The sequence below is a fragment of the Eucyclogobius newberryi genome, unplaced genomic scaffold, assembly GCF_026437365.1.
Source record: "Eucyclogobius newberryi isolate DKJ021-1_F unplaced genomic scaffold, fEucNew1.0.hap1 SCAF_6, whole genome shotgun sequence".
In the NCBI taxonomy this organism is placed as follows: domain Eukaryota; kingdom Metazoa; phylum Chordata; class Actinopteri; order Gobiiformes; family Gobiidae; genus Eucyclogobius; species Eucyclogobius newberryi.
In genome coordinates, this window is record NW_027316278.1 from 21,670,885 (window position 1) to 21,693,731 (window position 22,847).

Below are 22,847 nucleotides of genomic sequence, written 5' to 3' on the forward strand. Positions count from 1 at the left end.
GATCCAGAATGCTGCTGGGGAAGTACAATCAGAGAATAGACTTTAAAAGCAGCTCTGCTTGTGTACAAGTCTCTCCATGGCCTAGCACCAAAGTACATTTCGGACATGTTAGTGCCACATGAACCATCTCGGACTCTGAGGATCTCAGGGGCCGGCCTCTGCTGGTGCTCAGAGTCAGCATTTTCAGTTTTATGCAGCTAAAATCTGGAGGATGTGAGACAAATAAACTTGCCTTGTTCTGATGTGTGTTCTGATAATTCAAATTTCCCCCCCAATATTGATATTTTAAATAAATATACAGTTTCGGTAGGTAGGTTTTTTTTTAGACAGCTTTACTTATATCACGCACAGTGTCCACAGTACTCTTCCCATGTTCTTATACAAACTGAAATGCAAAAGAAAACCCATCACTCCATATCTGGAAGCACATTGTGATTTGCTGGGCCAAAGTTTAATGACGGGCTCCTGTACAACATTTGTGAAGTATATTTGGAAGCTTACAGGCACCGGCACAATCAAGGCTCAAACTACGACTGACTTGCACAGGAATGACGTGGAGCCAGCTTTTGTGTTGGAACTTAACACTTTGACCTGTGGCTCTCATGGCTCTGGGCTCGGCCCGGCTCGGCGCTCTGGCTGTGGCCGGTGCTGATTGGGAGCAGGTTTGAGGCGCGTGTTCCTCTGACTCCTTTGGCTCAGCTGCCAGAGTAGGAACAGCGTCAGGAACTGCGGCGATAAACAGCCATTGTTCTCATGGTGGAACACCCCTGCCATCACTCACAGTCTTCGCCAATTCCTGAATATGTATTTGCTGAATAAATGCATAAATATGTGGCAGAAAGTTAAGTTAGTTTCCAAGATTCTTAACAAATGTGACGTGAAAAGATGGGCCGCACACGTCGCCTGTCTCTTTCCAAGTTCTTATCACACTAAACCTGCCACGCTCTAGTGCTCATGATAAAACAGGCACAGTTCTTCCGGCTCAGTCATTATGGGGCTAATTTATCCAGTTTGCCTGTCACTCTGTCGTCTGCCAGCGTCCATCGAGGGGCTGAACTGAAGCACGGGGGCGACAACGCTGTGGAGCCCAAATGCAAACGTGATGAAACACAAATGCTCATACAAATAAACATTAAGTTGAATAGAAGCACCGAGACTAGGACTGGTTTGGTATGGTTGGAGATTTTTTAATTGAGAACAGTTCAGACTTTGAAGAAAGAAATTGGGCTATTTGTTGTGTTGAATGGCAATGATTAAAAGTCTGTATTGTTTATGTTCAGGAAATCAATAGCATAAGTGACTAACCCGTACCGTGACAAATGTTAATTGTTAATTTGTTTGATCTGTTTTCTTGCTTAGGCTCGGACACGTCGCTATGTCAGGAGATAAGGGAAAGGCAAGTTAACAGTTTTCTCTTCTGCTATTCTGCCAATATTTTTTTTTCTTTTATAATGATCATTCACTCTTTCTATTTTAATGCACATTATTTATATTGCCTTATCACAGCTTGCTATTCTGCGAATCATGTTGCAATTTTATGGGCAAAACACGCAAGACAAGCAATATCACTAGCTTTGATTCATCCCATTTGAGGATGGGGAGGGTATTCAATGTGATCATGATTATGACCTATTGCTCTTGTAATCTCTTGAAAACACACTTGTGCAGGCATCCAGAAAGGATATCCTGTACAAACACAAGTGGTTCATTAAGCGCCTTTTATTGCCTGAAGGAGTTTTAAAATGATATGCATCATCATTAATCTCTCTTGTAGTTACACATTAACATTTAACTAAAGTGTATTTTTCTCCACCTCATTTATCTAAACCACAATTTTAACATTCAATTGTATTTCCTTTTCCTTCACTTAGTTTCCAGATGCTACTGGATATGTGGGTTTTGCCAATCTACCAAACCAAGTGCATCGCAAGTCTGTGAAAAAGGGGTTTGAGTTCACTCTCATGGTTGTTGGTGAGTATTCACTAAATGTAGACTTGTGATTTGTCGCAGTGGAGCAAATGGGGTCTTCTTTGTTTTCAGGAGAGTCTGGTTTGGGCAAATCCACTCTTATAAACAGTCTGTTTCTCACTGATCTCTATCCTGAGCGCTACGTCCCTGGAGCTGTAGGTAAAAGTCACACAATACACACACACTAACGCGCAGGTACACAAATATGCACGAGTAATAATGGAAAAACGTCTGCGCCCATGTCTCCAGCAGAGCATCATTTCTACAGGAATGCTGGGAATGCTTTTGTATTAACATGTGACCCTTCCCCTTTTTAATACTTGACAGGAGTTAAAGGCAAGAAAATGATTATTCTCCCCTTCTTTGTTACTAAGCCAATTTGGATAACAATGACCTGCTGATTCTTGACGATGGATTCATTTAGCTTTCATGTTGAGCTTATTTAAAATTCAAACTGTAAACTGTGCCGTCAAGATGAAGCAGAAAACCCAAAATAAACATACATTTAATTTATGAATTGAACAATGTTTAAATCCTACTGCCTCAATGCACTATAATTCGGCTTCCACTTTCCTCTGCTGGTTTTGAACAAAGTCTTTTTTCTGACAGAGAAAATTGAAAGGACGGTGCAGATTGAGGCGTCTACTGTTGAAATTGAGGAACGGGGGGTGAAGCTCCGACTCACTGTTGTCGACACTCCTGGATACGGCGATGCCATCAACAGCCAGGACTGGTATGTTCAGTTAGCGACAACTTTAACTGCCCCGGGACACTGTTCTCTGTGTGTGCGAACGCAGCTTTAATCATGTGGGGTTTGGGGACGTTACATCGACGTTTCATTTCCTGGAGACTGATCCTAACTTTACTCGCTTAACCTATATCTTAACTTTAATTTATGTTGTTGTTGATCTAATAATAGGGCGGACCTGATTTTTGTCCCCACACGGGCAGCAGGTCCCAATGAATGGAGCGCGTATACTGATTTACGTCCCCTCAATATAAATACATGGCCGTCAAAACTGGGACTTAATTGGGACTAGAGAAGGACCAAACCAAGTCTACATCATGACTTAACTGGGCTCAAACTTGGATTAAACCAGGACAAGTGTAAACAGTCATTGCACACGTTGCATAATCCTCTCTCACCCATCCCTCCATCTTCCTCCCTTTCTCCAGTTTCATCTTACACTCCCTGTCCTTACCGTACCTATACTCCCTCTACATTCCCTCTGTCAATGAGTCCTTTATATGTTTGTGTTATTCCCTTGTAACTGATAAATGACCTTTCTATGACCCCTTAAAACAATCTATGATGTATAATATAATGTTCGGCGTCTGTTCGGCCTGGGCGATGTGACGTGAATACTGATCTGATTCTGTTAAATGCACAAGAATACTGTATACAAGCAACTCAATTTATTTTGTAACGTTCTATGTTACTAGGTCTAATTAGAACTGTATTCCAAATACTAAGAGTACTTTCATTTTGAATTGTAATACTGTATATTATATTTTGAAAACATGACATGAAAGGATTACAACCTGTTCTTGTTTTCATTTCAATTTGTGTTTTACTTATCTATAATTAGTTTAAAAGATAAAAAAATAAACATCACAACTTAGAGAAGGAAAAATTGCAGAACTCACTGTAAGAGATACATTTTCTATTTCTGCAGTTCAAAGCGTGAATTTTATAATCAAATGTCACAATGTATTCTGATTTTAGAAAAGTATCATCCTGAATGAAAGCGTAACTGGAATACAGTTGGTTAGGACTCTGATTACGTATTTTCAGTATATATCCAGTTACTACCAACATGCTTTTCCCCACCTACTATTGGCCAGCTTCGGTCATAAGTGTGTGACAAGTGGATTCAACCATTTACACACAAGTGAACCACAAGATCTCGTGAGACAAAGTATTTGTGACATTTAACACTGTTGAGTTACATCTTTTGAGGAGCAGTATTTCCAAAAAGCAGTGCCACAATGACAGCAAGCATATTAAGGAAAAATAAATCAGAAATGGTGATCAACTGAGCCACTCAATTTATTTGTCAATAAATTACAGTACGTCAAAATCATGTCTCGTTTTGTCTCGTGGGAATCATGTCTTGTTCCACACAGTTTGAACTTTTACTTGTGTTCAAAAGGTATTGTACATACATTGTGGTAAAATCTTGATGGTGATTTTGGCAAAAAGATGTGATATGACCTTTTTCACATATTGCCCAACCATAAATTGCATAAGTGCTGTGTAGTTATAACCAGTCTTTCTTTATGGCAGCTTCAAGACCATCATACAGTACATTGACAACCAGTTTGAACGCTACCTTCACGATGAGAGTGGCCTGAACAGAAGACACATCGTGGATAACCGGGTGCACTGCTGCTTCTACTTCATATCCCCCTTTGGACATGGGTGAGTCCACACCGCTCCTGTGTTCTTTAACTACATGGTACTATCATGATATTTTAGGGTTGTGCAATTACCGTAATTTTAATCAAGTTTTAAGATTTCAAAACGTCAATGATGATTTTATCTACTATTTGGAGTTCAGACTTTGTTGTTGACTATTATTTTGTGTTAAATCGCACTGATTACATAAATGTTTTGATGTTATAAAAATAAAAAAGACCAAATCAAATAGAAATTGTGATTGATTAATATGAGGGAATATCAGGAAAAAATATATATAACTAAATAACTATAAATAATGTATGTCTGTCATGCCACCCAGCGCTAACAACTTCAGAACCATATATTGTTGTTTTGTAGTTTAATAATACTAATTTACATCTTTAGTCAGTAGGCCTATAGAGATAAGGATTATACGTCATGTTGAGATCAGGCTAAACATCCACAGAGATACATCAGCCAAAACCAGTACAAAAGTAAACAAATGGGTGATTAACTCGATTAACAGCTGGGTCTCTACAGAAGATGCAAAGATACAGTTTTGTCACGATCCGATACGTAGCTCGATACAACATCGATTCGATTTCGATACGTTTTGGCTCTCATTCAAAATAATATTTTAAAAATATCTTTAGAAATTGTATTTGTGGTAAAAAAAAAAATTCAACACCTATGATATTAACTTGAAACATTTACACTATTACAGATCAATGAAATCGTTTTACATTACAAATATAACAGACTGTTTTCTAAGTAGAGCTTTTATGATAGAGATAAGGTGAATTACAAGCACGAGAAGAAGATTTATATGTTCATGCTTTTGTCACTCCTGTATCTAGCAATGTAAAATAAACAGTAACTGAAAGATAAAATCCACCTCTTTAAAAATATTTCAGCTATAAGTCTAGGGAGACGTTTACTTTCTGAATTTGGACGACACAGGTTAACCATTGCCTTTCCAAACCAAAATATATGACAACGCAGCGCATGGAGCATCCCGTATCAAACAATTCGATATTATATTGAATATCGTTGCATCCCTAGTCTCTAGGATAAATTAATTTGGTGAAAATAATTAGCATTATACTAAGTATTTCTACAGTACAACTACATTTTGGGATATTGTCTGAAATAATGCTTTTTTCCCTCTTTTTGTTAGACTAAAACCTCTTGATGTGGAGTTTATGAAAGCTATCCACAATAAAGTCAACATTGTCCCAGTTATTGCAAAGGCTGACACGCTGACGCTGCGGGAGAGGGATCGTCTGAAGAGAAGGGTGCGTTTCTCTGTACTTTTATTCAGCTCTGGGTGCGTTTCATGCGGGTGTCGTAAAGTACGGGGCTGGACACACGTAAGAGGAAGTCGTAGGTGGGATAAGAGTTGGAAAGATACTTGTAGGAACTGTGGATGTAAACGTGTCCCAGATATATCCTGTTTGGATTGAGCCCAAATCGCTTTCTGTGGAAGAACCAACTGTAAAGGTGCTCACTTCAAAACACTGCCCTCAGCTGATAACTTTGCCCACTTGAGTCCATGACATGACTGTTTACTTTGTACTACAGCTTTTACCCTTTACTCATTTTAAAAACAACTTTAAGTGTTCTAAATGTTCATAGCTAAAAGAAAAAGGGAATGTTTGAGTATTGCTGGTTGTTTGTGTTCACTGGAAGATACATAAGAATTTCACTACATATTATGACACATAATCTTAGGTGTTAAAATGTACACGAATCAAGTCCAACACTGTTATATAAAGGCCAAAGTAGAGATGTCCTAAACTAGCCTTGGATGAATACAGAAAAACATTTGAAAAAGCTGCTGATGATTCTTTGTCTCCAAGGGGTTCAAACTTAACCCTCCTACTGTCAGCAATCCCAGACCAAAGGCTGTATTTATCTGTAACACAAGCCCCTGTTTTAATCAAACTTGACAAACATTATATTGACTTTAATGTAGAGTTTTGGCCCAACATGGATTTAGAACGACTTGATTTTAAACTCTGTCTCTTTCCAATGCTTATCTTATCTTGCTTATTTAACGTTTTCTCCGGAGCAATTTACTGCAGGATTGAACCATTTTGACACACCCATGTACATCCTCTTGGGTCTAAATTAGTTCATCTTGATATCATAATGATGTGTGTGGTGTTTTCAACAACATAAGTGTGTTGAGACGACCTACTTTTGAGTTAGAGCCGACTCGCATCATGAAGACAAACAGCTGTGCTCGGTAGCAGAATCGCACCCACTTTACCTCAAACGTGAGGTCAGTGCCACATGCACCATGATTGGTTGAACTGAAACGTAAACATTTTCTCATGATAAATGATTGCCCTTAAAACAAATGTAAAGCAATAATACAATAACACTATTTCTGCCAGGACAGAAACATTGTGATTTCCTGTTTCTCCTAAGTATTAAAGTGAAGGTATGGACTCGATGATTATAAAGCCAATCAATCTTTTTGAGTGTGTCTCATGAGAACAAATGTGTTTTGCTGGAGTATTTGTTAGTTTGATCAGATTAAATGAAGTGACCCTTAGGTTATACTTGCCTTGTTCCTGTCATACACTGCTTAAATGCAGCAGGGCCCCTTCCTTTTGACCCCAGCGCCTCAGCAGCACTGAACCTGCCAACAAACAAGTGCTAGAAAATTATTTAGTACCACAATTATTATTTTAACACATTTGGCCACATATAAAATAAGGCTCCTTAGTTAAATATTTATACGCATTATTTAGCACTGGTTCTTTCATTTGTTTATGCACTTGTTTATGCCTCCGTACATTCTGCTCTTATCAAACAATCAGCTGTTATTAAACAATGTTCAATAAGTGATCAAGTGATACATGCGAGTTTGATCATATATAACATTATAAGTGCTTCTAAACAAATAACTAGGGCTTATTAACACCTTATAAACAGTTTACTAAGAAACATTTTTTTCCTGAGCTATTCTATTCTGTTGTATTAGTTTTGTATAGTTATTGTATCGTAATGGCCTCTTATAAGGGCCAAAGTCAGGTGGTTGGTGGTTGTTGATGGGGGGAAACGACATGACCTTAACAATACAAGTTTCCTGTGATGTGTTAACTGCTTTACTGACAAGACTCGACCTGCTGCTCTGTGCATTTCCATTGAGCAGAATGAACCTCCCATCGTTTAACTTTCATCCCCTTAGTTCTGCTTCCTGCGCCTGTGTTCCCGGCCTCCTCTCCTGGCAGCACCTCACTCAGCGCTCTCTTCCCCTGCTTTTTGTCTCCTCTCTTTTTAATTTGAGTTAATGCCAATTTCCTTCGCCAGGTTGCTGTGGTCTGCAGCTCATAAGTTGCCCTGAGGAGGGTATATTGAACGGCTGATCCTCTCAGTCTGGGACCTTCTAGTCATATCCTGTGTGGGGCTTAAGTGTAAACCTGCTTCGCTTTTTGCTATGTGAACATTGCTTTCGACTAGAAATGTGATGAGTACGACAAAAACTGTAATCACCTTTTGTCTGAACAGTAAAGTTGTAAAAAACAAAACAAAAATGTATCTAAATTGAAGCCTGAATGAACATTGAATAATTATAGAGTAAGAATATTAATCTTCTTTCATAGAATGTATTGTGTTGTTTTATTGTATTGTATTGTTTGACATAGAAGAACAAGAGATGATGTAATTAGCTTCATCTCTTACCTATTTTCCGATCTAGAAGTAACAACAAAACAATGATGAATACTGGTGCCTCCCTCTCCTGAAAACCCAAAACAAATATGCAAAAAGTATAAGCATAATTATCAATACTAGTTGCAGAGGAAATTGCAGCTTTTCCAATTTGCTACTGTAATTGTGACGATTCAAATTGTTGGTTTGATTGCAGTAGATGGTGCAACCCTATTGCGCGTCAAACCTTCTTTGTATTATCTTAGTATCAAATTATAGTTGGAACTTTGAGTATTGTTGCAACACTGCTCGACGGTTTGCTTGAAATTCATCTGCTAGAACATTGTGTCCTTAAAGGAACATGCGACCTGCAGGTCACGGGGGCGAGTGAACCCAGTCTAATCACTGTTCTCGCACGTCGCTGCTGCCTACAGACAATAGTCGCCCTGATATTCCCCACTGTTCCTTTTCTTTTGGAGCCACAGCCCATATCTCACATATTGTCTTCATCTTCTCTGGTGTGTCCTTTGTTCAGGATTGTGATTGGCTCCTCAGGCCTCAAAGGTTCAACCAGGCACAGCTTTCCCTTTTATTGTCTTGTCTTGGTGTTTTCCTCCCGCACTGATGGGGCGACTGCCTCTTTGGAGGTGTTTCAGTTTACGCTTGCCAATATCGTAGTTTTGTTCAGTGGTATTTTCAAAAATGGTTTTCATTCGGGGCATAAAGAACTACTGCCTAGTTCTCTTTATTTATTTATTCATACAATATTGCTTTCTTCCACAATTATGATCAAAGTAACAGAAGCAAACATTATTAATCACAAAGATTTGGTTCACAATTGATTATTCATTATTATTTCAAACATACTGATTCACCGTCAAAAAGCAATCCGTAGAGAGTGAGTCGAAATCGAAATATTACAGTTTAAAGATTATTTACACCATGACACACGGACATCAAAATCCCTTTCCAATAACGTTCCTCAGTTTTATGAAACTAAACTTTGGACTTATTGACGTAAAGTTACACAAATGGGACACAAATAGGAGACTATTGATCTCAACATCCAGATAAACATACAGTTCTTTTGGGGCAGAATGAGCGCCAAATATCTTTTACGAACAGAATTTATACATGTTTTGTTTTCAATTACACTTTTATAAAAATAATTTATTTAATGATATGAATGAATTGATTTAATTGCTTAATTGCCCCATCTTTAACCTCCATTGACGACACACTAATGCACCAGTTCCATGGACACTTGTTGTTCTCAGCCTGACCACTTCCTTCCAGTCTTTCAAACACGTTGACATATTTATTTCTGGCCTGTGGCGATCATTGTGCCAGGTTCTGGACAGAGTAAAACAATAAATATACACTTTTCTAACGGCGCAATAGGAGGGTTAACTTTCTGCTCCTGAAAGTAAAAACAGTCTGGAAATGACACGTTCTTATGCAGTAATATTTTTGAGTGTAGAAAATGTTAATGACAAATAATTAATCTGTTGAATGTTGATGGCCCTGTCGGTGGGGTTAATCTTTAAAGTCACATTGTCCACCAGTAAATCTCACTTAAACACATACAGTCACCAGAGTGGTCCGGTTGTTCCACCTCATGGTCCTTGAGCCGAGCTGGGTGGTCCACACTGTACCCACTCTGCCCTGACAATACAAGAGTGTGTTTTTGCTCAGCTTTATTCATATGCCCTTGTGTTGTCATAGTTACTGGGACTTTCTGTAAGGATCTGGACTGTGGATGAGATTTCCAGTCTGGTCCAGTCTGGTCCAGTCTGGTCCAGTCTGGTCCAGTCTGGTCCAGTCTGGTCCAGTCTGATCCAGTCTGGTCCAGACCCATTCTCTCGACACTGGACATGTGCAGAAATATTTTTTCTCAGTTTTTGGCTCAAGCCATTCCATGGAATGCAATGCGACAAGGCTTTGTTATTGCCAAGTTTCTATTATTATTATTATTATTATTATTATTATTATTATTATTATTTTAATTATTCATGGTCACTTTGCCACAACTCAGCATTTTTGACCCCCTGAACATTGATGAATGTCCCACATGGGACATAGACGCGATCGACTCGATCGAGAACGCCCGTCGCACCAGTGCCGACTAGTTCAAAAAAATAATAAACATGAAACTCTTAATCTTTGGCCTAGGCACATGAGACTTGGGACAGTGATAGAGCTACCTTTGACCTCAGACCTTTTGAGAAGTAAAACACACCTGGCAGCATCGCTCTATTATAAACAGGAAGTCAGCCATGTCGGATCAAAGTGTTACCGCCACGTTTGACTTTTTTTGTATGAAAGAATAAAGTCTAAAGGAATAAAGTCTAAAAGAATAAAGTCTAAAAGAATAAAGTCTAAAAGAATAAAGTCTAAAGGAATAAAGTCTAAAGGAATAAAGTCTAAAGGAATAAAGTCTAAAGGAATAAAGTCTAAAGGAATAAAGTCTAAGAGAATAAAGTCTAAGAGATTGCAGTGTCGGGGCAGTCGCGATCAAAACACGGTCGCGCTGGAAGCGAGAGCCATCATCGCCGCTACGGCGGATTTAATTGTGATTCGATTTGTATTTTGTTTTAAAGCTCGGATACCAACTGAATTCTGAATTTTGGGCGACCCGTCCTGCTTCACCACCTGAAAAATATGTGCAGAAAAAGTATGCATGTGAATATTAACAATGTGCCAAAGGGTTTATGAGAGCTTGGAATAAGTTATATGGACTGAAATACCTACTTTCATGGTTTGAAAATCACGCAGTTAGCTTAAACAGCTACCACCCAAAAATCCAATGCATTTCTGAACATGTTTGCTGGGGTTTACGCTAAATCAGGGGTTCCCAAAGTGGAGATCGCACAATTATGGCATTTTAAAAAGAAAGAGTATATTTTAGTGGTTGCATACACTTAATATCTTTATATAGAGCCTTGAAGAGACAAAGTAATCTGCTTCTTCTGAACTTTTACCCTTTACTGCAATTGGGAACACCTGCTTACACTACAGTTTACAGGTTTCACACATGTAAGCCCCCGTGGAGATATTTAGTGTTTTTTCTCAAAATGTGTTTTCAATTCGATTGTGATTAATCTTGCAGTCCAATCTCACTGACTGAATACAATGGTTTCTTCAGACAAGCTAAAGATGCCAGTGTGCACACAGGAACGTCACTTCAAAGCTCCACAACATGGAAAAACAAGACAAACCTCAGATATTGTACTTGCTCTTTCCTGGAACTGACTCCAGATTAGACCCCTGCAGATGAGGCAGCGGCTGCTTGTGTGTGCAGAGGGCGGAGGTATGAGGGCCAAATCCCCTTTACCCCTTCAGAGCAGCTATTGTTGGGGCTCCTTCAACCCACAAACCCCTGCAGACAGGCGAGAGCTGCTTAGCTGAAAACACTTTCTTGGCAAAAAAAAAGTACATGTTTTTACATTGACTTTACATTCTCCTGCTGTGTTTTCTTTTTGTAATTGGGTTCACACTTACTATGTAGGCCTCTCAGCTTTAACATACATGTGATGAATTGCCAGTGTTTCCTTTCCTTTCCATTCCATTCTATTATTTGAAAGCTTTGAACTAACTAACCCCAGTTATATAAACGCATTATCTTCATTTACTTACTTACTTACTTACTTACTTATTACTTATTTTGCAATTTAATCATAACTTTATCATTCACCTGTTAGTTTGTATTCACGGTTATTGACATTGACATATGACCAGTCATTAAATCGACGCTGACATATTATTGTGACATAGTTCAAGTAAGTGCAATGACATGTTTTTGTTCAATTGTATTTCCATGTAAGGTTCGCTAATCCTCTTCTGTGTTATGTGCAAGATACAGTAAGCATTACCGAGGCATTGTGTGGTTTTGGTGCCTTGCTTTGCGGTCAGTTTTGCCAGTAAATATGTTTGTCCTGAGAGTATGAGGTGATGCAACTGTTCTTTGTGAGTCTTTATTACAGCGGCAGGTTTCTGGTCAGACGGGGTTGAATCCGCCTCCCATTCCTGTAATTATATACCGGTATGTGCTATATTTTGGGCGCTTGTTGTTGCCGTTACTCCTAATCCTAGAAATGTATCATCAGAACTGATCATAAACACTACTGGTGATTCAGCACATGGGGTTGGTCCTGACAATCTAAACTTACAACGATGCGCCAAAATATATGTATCATTTGTCCTTATATTTATTTTACAAGTGTCTTTTAATAATGAGGTTCTAGTTAAGACTGACCTTTTGAATTAAACCTTAGCTAAAGGTGTAACTTTTCAGGTCCGCTCCTGCTTGTCTCTTTTGAGATATTTAATTTGCTTTAATCTCGAGCGGGTGAAGTTGCCGGTCAGATCTATGGAGAGGCAGCCTCCTCAAAGCCTCTTTCACGGCCACAGAATTCGCTGAAGACTATATTGATAAAAAATCCAACAATCATTGTGAATAGTTGCGTCCCTAAATCAATCTCCTGTAAAGTTTTTCCTAGTGAAGAAAAATACACTTCACAACTTCCTTTTTCAGTTTATAATGAGGTAAATATAATGTGGTATTGTTTAAACGGCGCTCCACAGCCAAACATAACAGCACTGGGCATCGGAAATCAGGGGCCATGTATTATAGCTGCACAGGATGGTCATAAAATTGAAACCGCTCTTGTGCCAACTACACTGAGGAGCAGGGAGTTACCATTGGCAACAGGGATATGGGCAAAGCAGTGATTTTGACATCTGATTATGCCGTGGACTCTTGATTATAGGTGTCAGGCAGTACTAAGCACATGTTACGGAATATCATAATTCACATAAACAGGCATTTTGTAGTTTTTAGCTCATGGATGTCTCAAACCAGATCATTGCAGACACGAGATTTTAGTGAGTGGTCAGGCACTATTTGTTAGAGGCGTGAGAAAAATGGATGAGCACACATTTAGAATATCAAGTGTATTTTGTTTCCTAAAAACAATGTTTAAAAGGCAAATAATAAAGTAAGAAGAACTTGCAGTGTAATGTTCCAAATAAGACACATGTCAAGAAATGTATTTTTGTGAAAGTGATGTCAATTGCATATTTGATAACTGGGGGGTGTATCCGAGAGGGTATATTTATTCAATGCTAAATTCTCAATAGATGTTATTATACCTTGTCAAGTAGAGGTGGGAGATGTATAAAAATAATATAATCATAATAATAATATTGAAATTGTTGTTTTGGAGATATGCAAATTAGAATATAAAGTGTCTTCTCTAAATGGAAAACAGTTTTAAAATTGCTTCAAAAAGAGACAGAAACATAACATGTAATCTTGCAAACAACACTTGATGTGATGATCCCTTTATGGTTTGTGCAATACTTTAACCGAGACATTTAAAATTAAGTCATACTTTATTTATCCCTCGTGAGGGAAATTAATTCTCTACATTTGACCCATCCTGTCAGGAACAAAGAGCAGCTGCTGCGCAGCACTCTTAGACCCATCTTCAGATCTTGAGCTTGGCTTGGTCTGTGTATGACTGGTCAGGGTCTTTACTAGAGGAATTAACCTTGTGCATGATTTGGATTGATGGGGTAAACCTGGAGCAAAGACACGATAATATATATATTTTTTTTTAACCATCAAGGCTCCCTAAAATGGGAATTAGCAGACCGTATCTACGTTTCAAATGCCACTGGTACTTTGATACATGATCTATGTGTTAAAAAAGGTGTAAGGAGAGAATGATGAATCGTGTGAGAAGATGTTTGAGGGAGCAATGGATTCATCGGAATATTGCTGATTCATTGATTTTGTTTTATTATTTAATCAACATTTCCAGTCATTGTGTTTTGTCTGTTTATTTTCCCGCAAAGGTACAGAATTTCCCAATATTGTTCCTGCGCTGCCGTATGTTTACTCAGCCTCTATGTTCGTAGGTATCTGTACAATGAGCAGTGCGTGCCGGTTTGGTTCCACTCTCCTCCGAGTCCTGTGAAGTTAGTTTGTTTTAGACTCCTTCTAAACAATGCCCGATCTAAGGCACGCTCAATCCTGAACGTAGGGCTCGGCGAAAAAACAAGCAGCAGCCATAACAACGGGTAAAAGAGGGGTGGTCTCTACAGAATAACTTGCCTCCACCAACCCGAGCCCTCACTGCTGTCCCAGTACCTGAATGTGGCTGAAAAGTCAGGAAAACGGTGCTTGACGTTTTTGGCATTATTACAGCATTATCTCTGAACGTTTAAGTCTCTTGAGGGTACAAAAGACCAATGGCGCTTTGATGCTTGGAATAACAAATACTGACAGCTGTCCCGGAGGTAGCCCTGAGGAAAGCTCCTTTGTTTTAATTTGTTTCTTCACCGGTCACAAAAGAATAGGCTGAGAACTTAAATCAGACTCTCCGGATGTAGCACAAATCCAAGTACATACACAGATCTTTATGCGATCTGTGCCCAAACTGCTTAGATGCTAAGGCTTTAATTAAACCTGTTTCAACAACAGCAGGTGCCCTGAACCACGTATTACAGTGTGAGCCCCCCTTCATTGAAAAAAGTTTTGATGCATCTTCTAGTCGTTGAGGCAGGAGGCAATGACAGTAGGCGAAACTGAAGTGAAATTTAATATAGTGTGTTCAACAAAAATGTGAGTCCCAGGCTCCTTAAAGGTAAACTGCCCCTACATTAAAACAATAACCCATGTTTTTCCATAGATTTGGGATTTTTTTAGACCAGGGAGAGTGGAATCAGAGCAGAATAGCTTGTATAATATCTGTTAGCCCAAATCACCTATTTGCTCTGGAAATAAATATTATTGTATCTTCGTATTATTTTCACAAGAAATACTTTTATAAGAGTAATGTAGGAATTAAAATTGGTGCGTTTCCATGTGTAAGAGTGCTCTTTACTGTTCTTAGGATTTGTTCTTCCAGATTTACATTTTCTGTTGAAAGAATTTTGTGAGTGCCAAAGATCTTCAGTACGCTGTTGCCTCATGGCCAATACCTTACTTATTCCTGTCCATTTGTGTCTCTGTTTTTCAGGTCCTTGATGAGATTGCAGAACACGGCATCAGAATTTATCAGCTGCCTGATGCAGACTCTGATGAAGACGAAGAGTTTAAGGAGCAGACCAGAGTCCTAAAGGTGAGAAATGTCAAATTACGTACATTATATTGCGTCCTTATTCTGGAGTTTTTATTTCCCCTTGTGCCATTTGATGAGGATTTGATTCGATTTTTTTCCTACTAAAAAGCGATATCATATTTTAGTTTTATTGCCATCTTCAAGACATGTATTTAATACCATTAACATATTCACATATCTATGCTTCTTGGGGAAATTATAATTGACTTGAATTAATTTCCTGGAGACCAATGCTTACCTTAACCATAGTTTTAAATAATGTTGTTGAGCTTATAATAAGGGATGTCATTGAGACCTGATTTTTTTCCCATAAAAGAGGCAGGTCACAACACAATTTATTGCTTCAAAAAATAAACTTTTCACCAAACCACATTATTATACTTCTAGCCCATTGGCTGATAAGCCATGTTGATTATAAAGCCAGATTATTGCAATCTACACTTTCATCACTGTTGTATTAACATTCGGTCAATTTCACTGCCCTATTTTCCAGCTAAACCTCTTTTGCACCTTTCTGTTTATATAGTTGGTTCTGTTTTGTTTACTCCATTCAGGCTAGCGTTCCCTTTGCAGTAATTGGTTCAAATCAACTGATTGAGGTGAAAGGAAAGAAGATCCGAGGCCGTCTGTATCCCTGGGGTGTCGTGGAGGTGGAGAATCCTGAGCACAATGACTTTCTTAAACTACGCACCATGCTTGTGTGAGTTACCTCTGTCAGACTGTGCAGACTGTCTGCCTTAAATATGACAATAATTCAAATAGCTATTTTAAACTTAGTGGTTTGTGGAGCTCTATTGCCCCCTAGTGTTTTTTGTCATGTTAATGTCATTGCAGGACCCACATGCAAGACTTGCAGGAGGTAACCCAGGATCTGCACTACGAAAACTTCCGCTCAGAGAGACTGAAGAAGGCGGGCCGGTCAGCATGTTTCTGATATTAAAGTTCATAATATTAATGTAAATGAACAAGATGGACTTATTTAGATGTTTTTATGTGATTGCAGCGCTGCGGATGAGGAGGTGCTGGATAAAGACCAGATCCTGTTACAGAAAGAGGCTGAGGTAAGTGCATGGAGATATGTATTCTTCTCTTCTAAAAGAATAAAACGACAGACCATAGATATACGTGTGTGCGTGCCAGAACTTAAACTGTTGAGTGGAAGCTTAATCTACAGATGTTTGTAAACATACCCTGGCAGGATATGGCATAATTTCCTTCCTGAATGTCCTGGCCTTGTTTAATGGTGGGAATGACCCCAGTTAACTATGGGAATGTGATGACTCTGTTTAAGTTAGATTTGTATCTCGTTGTGTTTGGTCAAACTAGATACTGTGTACTTCAAGCAACATGTTTGGAAATTGTTTTTATTTTTTGTGAACTTTGGCAGATTTTGGAGTATTTTTATATATATATATATATATATATATATATGTATATATATATATATATATATATATATGTATATATATGTATATATATATATATATATATATATGTATATATATATATGTATATATATATATGTATATATATATGTGTGTATATATATATGTGTATATATATATATGTATATATATATATATATGTATATGTATATATATATATATATATGTATATGTATATATATATATATATATGTATATATATATATGTGTGTGTGTGTGTGTGTGTGTGTGTGTGTGTGTGTGTGTGTGTGTGTGTGTGTGTGTGTGTGTGTGTGTGTGTATGTATGTATATATGTATATATGTATGTATGTATGTATGTATGTATGTATGTATGTATGTATGTATGTATGTATGTAATGTGTTTGGGGAAAAATCATGATCATGAAGTCATCAAGTGATTAGTTTTAATGTTTGTCTAACAAAGCTGCATTACCAAACTTACAACTTAAAACACATCGTTCTGTATCTTCTAGTCACTGTCTATAATTAAGTAACCATGATTTATTAATGATGATTTGTCCAAAAATGTTTGCTGACCCTGTCCCATTGCACAAAAATACATCAAATAAGTCTGGCCCACAATAATAAAGACTGTAAACTGACGAAAAGCATCCGTGTGGCCACAAGAGGGCAGTAGATGACAATAAAATGAGAAACTTTTATCTTTGTGTTGTTCACCGCTCAACATACAATGCCTGTCAAAAGAGAAAAAATGAACAGTCCCCACTTGGATTCAACTAAGCAAATATAGTATGTCCAAGCTTTCTACTGGATAACTGCTGCATGGGTGATGATCTTTCAGTTGCAACATGATATTTAAACCCAACTGATGAATCGAGTCATTGGCAGCAAGCAGAGAAAACATCTAAAGAGAAGCAGAAACTGATGTACTTCAGATCTGAACCCCAGAGAGTGTTTGGGACGAGCTGGAGAAGGCTTTGTGCAGCGGTCATTCTCTCACATCATCAACACAAGATCAGCTGGTGAAAAATAATGGATGGAAATAAATATTTTAATATTACAGAAGCTTTTTGAAACTGCCAAAGCGAATGTGTGCTGTAAATCAAAGCTACCAAAGTCCTACCAAAATATTAGTTTCGTGAGCCCATTTTTTTCTGTGGTGACTTGTTTTTTGGACAGGCAGTGTATTTTCAGTAAGGTCATTAGTAGTTAGAGAGATGAGACTATCGGTAAATGCCCTCTTTTCTGTGCCACAGTTGCGTCGCATGCAGGAGATGATTGTCAAGATGCAGGCGCAGATGAAGATCAAGTCGGACGAGTAGAAAAACTGGACGGACATAAACTCCACAGTCACAAATACACACACTTCTGCACAAACACAAGCACCATCAGGAGCCCTCTCTTAAATCCACCTAAATGTGTTCGGTCATCATCATGTTTACAGTTATAGTAGTCAGCAATTCAATTTATGAATGATGTCACATGTTTTCTATCATTAATTTGTAATGGCCCATCCTTTTTTGTCTTAAATATGAATCCATATTATTGGTGTAAAACAGTTCAAATATTTCTATAATAATGATAAAGTCTGTGTGTGTACTAAAATATATAATAGATTTAGATATCTTCAGATAAAAAAATATATATATATATCAGAAAAATAACTGGCCATATTTTTTATACTACGGTACTTAAAGCTGCATTTCTATTCTCTGTGCCAAGCCAGGAAATAATCATTTAGTTTAGGCCAGCGGATGTCAACGTTGGAAATGTACACTCCTGGTGCCACATTGAATAGAAATCATTTTATAATTGTTTACGAGTTAATTTTATTGCGTCAGACAACTTATAAAGTCTGCCAATTGTATTATGTCTTTTATATTTTTGCCCTTGTATTATTTTCCTACTAATGATTGCTAATATATTGTTTTTAGCAGGGTGTCCTCAAGTTGTTTAGCTGGTGTTATGTTTCAAAAATAAAGTTTTGTAAAACTTTAAAGTATTTTATGTGAACGTAGTATTTTTTTATTGAAATAATTGTGTAATGGCACAAACGCACCATTAGGCAAGGCAAGGCAAGTTTATTTGTAGAGCACATTTCATACACAAGGCAATTCAAAGTGCTTCACACAGCAGGAAAAATGCATTCAAATCACAAAGAAATTACAGAAATACAATAAAATTAACTAAATTAAAAATTATCAATCCAACTGATTTTCTAAACTAATAAAATCACAAACAAAAGAGAAGAGTGCAACGATAAAAATTAACTACAATAAAATTAACTAAATTAAAAATTATCAATCCAACTGATTTTCTAAACTAATAAAATCACAAACAAAAGAGAAGAGTGCAAAGAAAAAATCCTTTCAGTCATATGCGCAGCTAAACAAAACTGTTTTTAGCTTAGATTTGAACTTTGTCAGAGTAGAAGCCTGTCTCACATCTTCAGGAAGACTGTTCCAGATTTTAGCTGCATAAAACTGAAACGCAGATTTCCCATGTTTTGTCCTGACTCTGGGCACCCGCAGGCTGCAACAGAGTTTGATACCTTTCAAAACCAGTTCATGTTTGTGTTGTGTGTCGCTAAACGATTTTCTCCAGCCATTCATTTATTGCACTTCTTTGTGTTGCATGTTTTAGTTGGCTCTCTGTGTTGATCCTGACTCTTGCCTTGCTGCTTACTTGTGCCTTATGTTTCCAATATAGTACATCTCATTATTGCAGTTGCATTGCAGTACTAATTGATGAGTAAAACATTTTCAAAGAATGTACTGAGAAGTTTTCAGCCAAAATTACTCTGATCAGTAGCTCACTGGAGGTGCGATTGCAGCTGCCTGAGGTGAATACTGTCATCGTGTCTTTAAGCAAGATACTTTAAAGGTTGAAAAGACTCAGATTTGGGCCAAAGAAATCGTCCAAATTTCCTCGTGGCGTGGACTGCCGATTAGTCCTACCACGTATCAATCATAAAACCCACCTATCGCTCACCTGCAGCCGCGTGCGGCTCGTCCCCACGTTTCCGCGTGTCTAAGAGCATTGATCTATCATAATATAGTTCCCTCAGCGTACGGGACAAAATGAAGACGGAGATAACACCAAAGCAATGGAAGGAGTACTTTTACGGACTACGACAGAGTCTGAGGACTACGACAAAGTCTGAGGAATAAAGTCTGGCGGTAATGCAACACTTGGATGCCAACCGCCATAAAACAACAACAACAACAACAACAACAACAACAGTTCGAGCTGACTCAGAAGAGACGGAAATCTATGGGAGACGGGAGACGCTAATAAACAAATGCACTTGTGTGTCGTATCAGTCCGCATGGGGGACACCCCCTGTTTCTGCTACACACATGTGTAACCGAATGGGTTGATGGTTTATGAAGGTTATTTTGTGTTTTCATTACGATTTTAGTTTTTTTTTTAATTTTTTTAAAATGAGTGCATCGGAGGTAGAAAAGCAGTATATGAATGTGATATTCTTTACTTTTTAACCGATTTAACAAAAGTTTTACTTTTGCTTGGAGACATTTCTTGGGCTACTACTTTATACTTCTCTTCTACATTAATTATATTATTTTGAAGTAACACTTCTGTTTTATGACTACTCTACTTGATCCATGTGTTGAGCCCCTGGTTGAGGCTCGCCAAGCGCACGTACATACGTAAAGCGTGCGTAAGCGTGCGTAATGCACGAGTGGCTGAGTCTGGGGGCGTGGTTTGGAGCTGACAGCTGAACCCGCCCCTTCTGTCATCCGTGCGTGCTTTGGGGGCGAGGAGCAGCCGCTGTGTGAGAAGAGAGCCGTCGCTTCGGTGAAAACCTCCGCGCTCGAGCGAGCACCATGACGACGAACATCAGATACAAGAGCCGCATCCCGGTGAAAACAGGTGAGGGTTGCACCTGCTTTTATGTTGCTGACAAATATGTGGTCAGTGCGATGATTGCTCTCTGTTTGTGTCTCATGGACGACGCGTTGCATCCCGCACCTGCGCCTCTGCATCCCTCCATCCCAATGGCCCACAGAGGACAGCATAGAGGTAAGTCTGTTTCTTTTTTAAATAGTTTGGTGTTTACAACACAAGATGGTCGACGATGAATCTGTCATGCCTAGAAGGTGTGTGTTCACGCGTTTAGCTTCTCACTGAGGCCGTGATGTGGTCAGATCCTCAGTGAGAGGCAGTGGGGGTTGGATTTCATTTTTAGACTCATATGTGGAGCAGGCCGGTGTCAGGGGCACTGCCAAGGGCCCACACGGTAAAAATCCATCCTCATGCTCCTGTCCTCATAGTACAATCCAGTGCATGTTATTAGTCCAATTACTCTGGCCTCGTTGTCACGTTACGTCATTACAATTACATACTCCACTGCCTTGATCTGAGCATCGCTGAACTAAAGGCTCTGCTGCCACAGAGATCACCCTCCTCCACGCTCGTGGCATCACTGTGGCTCTAGCATAAGACCAATAAAACCAACAACTTCAGTGTCAGGCTCTATTTATCTGCATATTCAGGCTAATGGGCTAATAATATAAGCCTGGCCTATCTTATGGGCCAAGATTATGAAATGATATGGACTTCTGCCAACAATAGTCTGCGGTCAGTCCAGTTATATGATGAGCAGTGGCATCTATTTACACATTCTCATGAATTTATAGTTGGATAGAGGCAATATAGTGGTCTCATGAGAGAGCTAGTCTCCATAACCATGAGACAATGATGCAACTATGCAGTTTTTCTGTGTAAATAGTTGCCAAGTAATTTCAGATATGACAAATGATTCAGGGAGATTTGCTCCAAATAACACAAAAGGCTTTCTGATTTTGACAATCAATAATCCTCATGACCCTCTCAGCTTTGAGAACATGTGAACACAAAAACTGTTGTCGGGGGAGTGATTACTGACCTTAATGTTTGGGGAGACTTCTTCCTCTTTACACTTCTCCCTGATGTTCGTCCCATAACTTCGGTTAAGGCTGTAATATTGTGTTGCTGGGCAACTGGTCTTTTTTTTATTCCTTTTGCTTCTCTGATAAGAATGAGGGCATCTGACCTCCCTCAGTCCTGCTGTGTGTGGGCCTCTTCCACACTTTGTATTTCATGCATCACTTTGATGCTAATTTGATCTGTTCATTTTAGTATTCATTATTACATAGTATGAATGTGGCGGGAGATTTATGGTGGTCAAAGAGACCGATGGCACAGACTGGCTGCCTCGTTTCCTTCACTCTGCCCCAGCGCACCTATGGCTACAGCTATAGCAACCGACCACCATCGAGTATGAAAATGCACAAAAATGTAAAGTGTTTTCGAAGTCTGGAAAAGTGCTATAAGTCTAATTCTTGCATATGTTTTTTATACTAATTGATCAGTAATTTAGTTTTTAAGGTTTTACCTCAGTTTTAGTTGAGACACATTCATTGCTGCTGTTCAAAGCCCACAGTCTCATGGGACCATCTGGTTCAGACCCCCAGCAGGGCTCTCGGCAGTGGAAATGAATAATTAAAGATGCACGCCCTTTATGAGTGCTTGTCTTACCTAAATTACAGACATTGCTTTGTTTACAATGAGAGAAGATGATGTCTCTATAGAGCGCTCTCACATCTCACTTTTGTTCTATCACAAAACTTTAAATAGGCAAAGCGCTTTGTTTTCCACAGTGTCAGGTTAAGTTTGAATCCTGTGCCATTTTTGCTTAAAAATATTTGTAATTCACAAGCTTACTCCAAAAGCCCCTTGGTGTCGCTCTTCTGACAATCAGAGTTCTGAACATCTTAAATCACAGACAGGAGATGCTAATATGTACAAGCAGCATGAGGGCTAATCCACTGAGACTGCCATTTTGATGTCCTTTTTACCATCTTGACATTATCCTGTCATCTGAAAACTGCACAATCGATCACACAATTAGTTTGGTATAAATTCCGTACTATGGAATATTATAAAAATCAAATGTTGGCCTAATATGATCATGTTTTTGCATATTTGGAAACTTCACACTGTGAATAGAGTTGGATGTTGTAAATGTTGTTGTAAATGTGCCACAAATGCCAAGCGTCCTTGAGTGGAGCAGGTTTATTGGTGCTTGGACAATTACATGCTTCAGATTTGCATGTTAAAGAGCTGTACACAGAGGGGCCTCTGCATCTCCGGGGAGAAGACAACTTTTCTTTTTGAGCTCCTCTTTCTGTGTTTCACTCTTATCACTTCCTGCTGCTTCACTCGGGTCACCCAATCAGCAGCAGGCGTCCATTAGAGCGCTCTTTCAGGGTTAATGGTGT

The 22,847-nt window shown here is 38.7% G+C and overlaps 1 protein-coding gene across 2 annotated transcripts in view; it reads left to right on the plus strand.

Moving 5' to 3' along the window:
• Positions 1 to 18,565, plus strand: part of LOC140347078 (septin-2A) — a 24,472-nt gene extending 5,907 nt beyond the window's left edge. The window contains exons 2-12 of one of the 2 annotated variants that reach the window (XM_072433406.1): positions 1,360 to 1,396; positions 1,872 to 1,971; positions 2,041 to 2,127; positions 2,578 to 2,701; positions 4,256 to 4,390; positions 5,547 to 5,664; positions 15,055 to 15,156; positions 15,711 to 15,856; positions 15,991 to 16,074; positions 16,160 to 16,217; positions 17,820 to 18,565. In XM_072433406.1, coding sequence (XP_072289507.1) covers positions 1,376 to 1,396; positions 1,872 to 1,971; positions 2,041 to 2,127; positions 2,578 to 2,701; positions 4,256 to 4,390; positions 5,547 to 5,664; positions 15,055 to 15,156; positions 15,711 to 15,856; positions 15,991 to 16,074; positions 16,160 to 16,217; positions 17,820 to 17,885 — 1,041 coding nt within the window. In that variant the 5' untranslated portion in view covers positions 1,360 to 1,375 and the 3' untranslated portion in view covers positions 17,886 to 18,565. The remainder of the gene's footprint in view (positions 1 to 1,359; positions 1,397 to 1,871; positions 1,972 to 2,040; positions 2,128 to 2,577; positions 2,702 to 4,255; positions 4,391 to 5,546; positions 5,665 to 15,054; positions 15,157 to 15,710; positions 15,857 to 15,990; positions 16,075 to 16,159; positions 16,218 to 17,819) is intronic. The other variant, XM_072433408.1, reaches the window with a different exon arrangement.
• The last annotated feature ends 4,282 nt before the right edge of the window (positions 18,566 to 22,847 follow it).